Here is a 5,334-nt window from a genome sequence, read left to right on the forward strand (position 1 = left end):
TCCTGAATTCGTAATAACACTTAGTTTAATGATAATGAACTTATTATTACTGTCATAATTATCAACTATTTGTTTGTTTTCTTTTACTTTATTCATTATTATTTCTTCAAGTGTTAACCTGTAATTTTTATTCGACTTTTAATAAGATTGTGTATAATGTCATTCATTCTTCTGCACTGTGCTGTGTCTGTAATTGGCCTTGCGGCTGTTGACTCGGCACATTAATAATAATAAAGAATTGAATTGAAAACAATGAGAAAACAACATATGGGCTTCTTTTATAACATAATAGTACCCCCAGTCATTCATTTCTCTACTGTCTTATACGTGAGAAAATCAGACAAAGAATTCCACAACTTGTATAATACAGTTAGATGACCAAGATGAATAGGACATGTAGCATACATGGGGAGGAACTTAGGAGTGCATACAGAATTTTGGTTAGCAATATGAACTAATAATATTTAAATGGATCCTAAAGAAATAGGTTGTAACTGTGTAATCTGGATTGAAATGGCTTAGAATATCATCTGACAGTGGATATTTGTAATCACATTAATGACTATTTAGGTTCCAGCACGGCAGGGTATATCAGAATAACTCAGACAAACCAAAGAATAAGTAATGAATGCTCAAGGATAATCCTGCATGTAGAGTTAGTTAAAATTCATTACAGACAGTGTTGCTTTACCCTTTTGCTGAGACATATAACAGGCCACAAGGAGCAGCCAAGCGTACAACAGCAACAAACACAGCCACAGAAGAGCCATTTTACATTCACTGGGAGAGTTTTCTTGAGAACGCTGTTCACGCGCATCACTGTCGCTTTGTACTCCTCTGGAGCAACACGAGACACCAAACCATTTGGAAATTCAGCATCAAATCTATTGCTGAGACCAAATCTGCCAAAAAAAAAAGAAGAAACATTAGGCACGACATTACTTCATACAGGGTACGTGTTTTGACAATGCATCAATGGGAGGAGGCAGATGTCTATGGAAATTTGACATTCAAGAGGAATGATTAGTAGGTATTTCAAAGACTATCTAATTTATGAGATGGAAGGGATGATATTAAGAATGAATACTAATCCAGCCAACCTGGAATTTAAACATGAATTTCTGGGAAGAACTAATTGTCCTCTTTTCTTTGATACGACATGGACCGCAGAGAAAAAGACACATTCAACAATGCTTCTATTCTTGTGTATTCACTGTCACAGTAACGTTTTTATGGAGCCATTGCCTAGCAATGATAAGAGGATACATATGCAGACACACAGACTGACAGGAGGGATTTACAAAGTACACGGTCAAGATGACCTCAGGTGCCATGATATACATACCAAGTTTCATAAAGACTGGTTCAGCCATTCAAAAATTGATAGGGGAAATAAACACAGACAAAGACACACACATACAGCATGGTCATCTCATAAGTCTACTTTTATTTCTCCAAAATAAGGAAAGTAAGCTAAAAACCGATTTGTATGTCAAGTAACTGACTCAGAAAGGTAACATATACTCTATAGACGAAAAGAGACCTGTAAAGAGTGAGACTCATGGGGGGGAGGGAAGGAACACAAAGATGAGAGATGTGTGCATGTCTTGGAGAGGGGTTTTCTGGAGGAAAAAAAAAACTCTAGAAAGAACTGATCATCTATTTTGCTCTCATATGACACAGACCGCACAGAAAAAGATGCATCCAGTAATTCTACTGCTTCATCTGTATTTGTTGCCATGGTAATGTTTTTACTCAGCAGTTGCCTGGCAACAATAGGGGGATGCATATATAGACACAGACTGATAGGAAGAATTTATGAAGTAAGCCACTGGGTTCGGCTCAGGTGCTGTGATATACATACCAAGTTTCATGACTGGTTCAGCCACTGAAAAGTTGATTGGGTGGGGGGTGGGGGGGGGGCAGACATCATGCTGACTGAATAAGCCTCTGTTTATTTTTTCAACATAAAGCAAGTAGGTTAAAAATTAAGATGAGACCAGATTATCTGGCATTATATAGGAGATCAAAGGCAAGGAGTGAAAGGAAGACATTTTGTTCTATTTCTATGTATTGCCTCAGCATTTGCCTACAAGAACTAATGAAAATGATGAAAAATGTTGGAAAGATACCTGGTATCCTAGTAAATATTCAGCTCATGTACTTACTGAACACAAAGTTGGAATGTTATCCAACACACAAAGCTATCTCATCCAACAATCTTCAGGACTTCACAAAAAATTACTTCTAACCAATGAGGGGCAAATTTATTAAATTCTTATGAGCCAGATACAAAGTTTATGGGTCAAGCACGATGAACAGTCAACAAAATTGTTTCAAAAAACAAAGAAATGAGATGTAACCGGTTCCTTCATATTCTTCAGTTTCTTCACTTTCAAACAGTGGAAATGATAATGACAAGAATGATCCAAACTGTAGCAAACAACGGAAACTACAAAATATTTTATAACTAGATGAATGGCACCTACTTTAAATAACACTCCAACACTCCCTATCTCAATATTTTACTTTTTATTTTTTTAGGAAGGAGATTTTCAAACAATATATCACCAAGGAACAAAACTACTAGAACAAAAATTTACAGATTATGGTAACAGGGCCCATGACATGGACTAGTCAGAAAAGGGAATGACCCATTTGCCTGCAGATATAACAGCAACAGATGTAACTGTAATATACCTCACAAAAAGAGGGTGGAAGGCCATAGACTAAGCACCCCATGGGCAACATTTTTTCCTCACCTAGCTTATTAACTGAACTGACCGAAAGGAAATGTCACAGGACAGCCAGATTTAACTGCGGAGGGACTGCCACAGGACTGCCTACCACAAAAGAAACTATAGAAATGGAGCACATTTGTTTCTGGATAAGATAAAATTGAAAGCAATAGCGTGGAGAGATAATATACACACACTAAGAAATATGCAGAACTAAACAGTAAAACGTAACTACTGTGATGAGCAGGGCCCAGATTTTGATGACCTGAAAATATTTAAAAAAATGACCAAAAAAATCCAGAAAAATGACCTATATGAAAAAAAAAAAAAAAGAACACTTCACTTCCATGTTATTCACTTTTCAGAAAACATATGAAGAAAAATTCCCTGAAATGGCCCAAGATGACAAGAAATACTCTTAAAAGTCCAAAAATTACCTCAAAGGTGAAAAAAATGACCTTAAACCTAAAAATGACAAAAAATTACCTATAAAATTTACATTTCTGTAACCACTTTTCACAAAACATATGAAGAAAAATTCCCTGAAATGGCCCCAAATGACAAGAAATACCCTTAAAAGTAGAAAAATTACCTCAAAAGTGAAAAAATGACCTTAAACTTCAAAATGACAAAAAATTACCTATAAAATTTACATTTCTGTAACCAGCAGCTCATATCCGAAATTTATTTTATTTATTAAGAGCATCGCATAGGATACAAGGAAAAAAAGATGACATGTCATCAAAATCCAGGCCCTGGTGATGAGCAATGCCATAAATTACATAGCATATGCAACCAATATATGGGATATGTTGACAATGGTGGCAGAATATTGAACAACTCCTCAACATAACACCAGACATAGAAGTGGACAAAAAAACTTTTTCTTTCACATTTAGGATATGACAATTTTGAACAGCTTCATACTCATAACTTCAAGTAGTGCAGTCTCTTATGGATACTTCTGATTAGCTGTTGTCTAGAGTTTGACTGAAAAGGCTGGGAGAGTTTACATCACCCTCGGCAGACCAGTCACAGCAAAGAAACATGTTACTCAGCTAGAGGCAATCAATGACCATTTATTCCTCTAATGTACAGGGGTAAAACAGAAAACACATACACCATATATGGAACACTACGTGAAGCTTTATATTGCTGAGTGTTCTGAAGCATATCACACCAAACATATGTTTTGTGCTGGGATCTGTTGGAACCAGAAAAAATTCACCAAACAGGCATGTAAACATATCCTGCTATTGTGTTCTTGTCAGCTACAGAGTAATTGATCACTACTCAATTTCAATGCATGCCAGCATATGGTATGACAGGGAAGCCAGATCTTATATTTAAAAAAAAAAAAACCTTCATATGACTGTGTAGGCAAACAAAAGTATTTGGCACTTAGCCGTCCATCAATTATATTCATACTGAACACAAAAATTAAGGCAATAAATTCGCGTAATGCTTCCCACTCTCTGAAAGTTCACATCTATCTTTAACGTAACCCCAAACATAACAAAGAGAAAATAAAAATGTTCGTAATAGAACTTGATATGAAATACAAGAGCCATCACTAACTCGCATACGGCTACACAGACAAATGCATGTTACTGGTAACTTTCAGTAAACTAAATTGTATATATTTTAACGAAGAGAATTCACTCCCCATCATAAAGAATAAATAAGAACAATACACTTGTTCGACGTGATGTAATTTTCTGTAACTAACTTCTAGCAGAAAAAAAAAATTATACAGTTTTCCCTCTGTTTACAGTCTTTCGTACCACAATATTTAGGTCGGAAATCCACACAATGTGACATTCTTAGGTTGGTAAATCAATTGGCAACAAAGAAATATTTGACCTTCCACTTACACAGTCATGTTGCCTGCTCCTCTAATAACGACGGGATCGGGTACCAACGTGACATATGTTTCTTCCAAAGTTCCTTCATGTTCCTCTTCTTCCTCGTAGATTGCATCGAAATCAGCCATTATCGTCCCCACGAAAACAGTATCACTAATAGTAGTAGGAATCTCATAGACGAAAACAAAAGGCGACATGCAATGTCATTGCCAACTGTCGCACAAAATTTTATATCACATGTGGGAAAGGTGGTATCAGAGAACAGTAAAAGTTTTGGGGTACTCGTATGAATTAAAGTACTACTTCAGCATAAATACGTAAATACATATACGTGGCGTAAACAATTAAAAATATGGGGAAGTGGAAATGTAGCTGCATTATTTTTGACCTCGCAGTAGATGGAGTTAAGTTGCCAGTTTCACGCCCCAGCCGGTTCAACCCTGGGGCATGAGTTTCCGTTACCAATTGCGACCCCAGAGCCAGTATGTACTCTCCGAAGAAAATAAATTTATTGCAACACATGGCTATAACGACGATACCGACCGAGCTACTCCGGTGCCACGAATTCATTCATTCATCAGTAATTCTTTAGTAACAAATATGCTTAGAAATAAGGATAATAACATAAACAATTTCAATATTGCATAATTTTATGTATAATGATGTAAGACTGTAAATTTAACACGTTTCTTTTTATATAGGCGATTAATTCTTTAGTAACAAATTTGCCT

At 36.1% G+C, this 5,334-nt stretch overlaps 1 protein-coding gene across 1 annotated transcript in view; it reads right to left on the reverse strand.

Moving 5' to 3' along the window:
* The window catches only part of LOC111863963 (cysteine-rich hydrophobic domain-containing protein 2), a 9,319-nt gene extending 4,520 nt beyond the window's left edge, over nucleotides 1–4,799 (reverse strand). Inside the window, exons 1-2 of the mRNA XM_023850796.2 lie at nucleotides 4,613–4,799; nucleotides 692–902 (exon numbers count right to left, since the gene is read on the reverse strand). Of these exons, the coding sequence (XP_023706564.1) occupies nucleotides 692–902; nucleotides 4,613–4,731 (330 nt within the window). The 5' untranslated portion in view covers nucleotides 4,732–4,799. The remainder of the gene's footprint in view (nucleotides 1–691; nucleotides 903–4,612) is intronic.
* Nucleotides 4,800–5,334: the final 535 nt, after the last annotated feature.

The sequence above is a fragment of the Cryptotermes secundus genome, unplaced genomic scaffold (genome assembly GCF_002891405.2).
Source record: "Cryptotermes secundus unplaced genomic scaffold, Csec_1.0 scaffold249, whole genome shotgun sequence".
NCBI classification, from domain to species: domain Eukaryota; kingdom Metazoa; phylum Arthropoda; class Insecta; order Blattodea; family Kalotermitidae; genus Cryptotermes; species Cryptotermes secundus.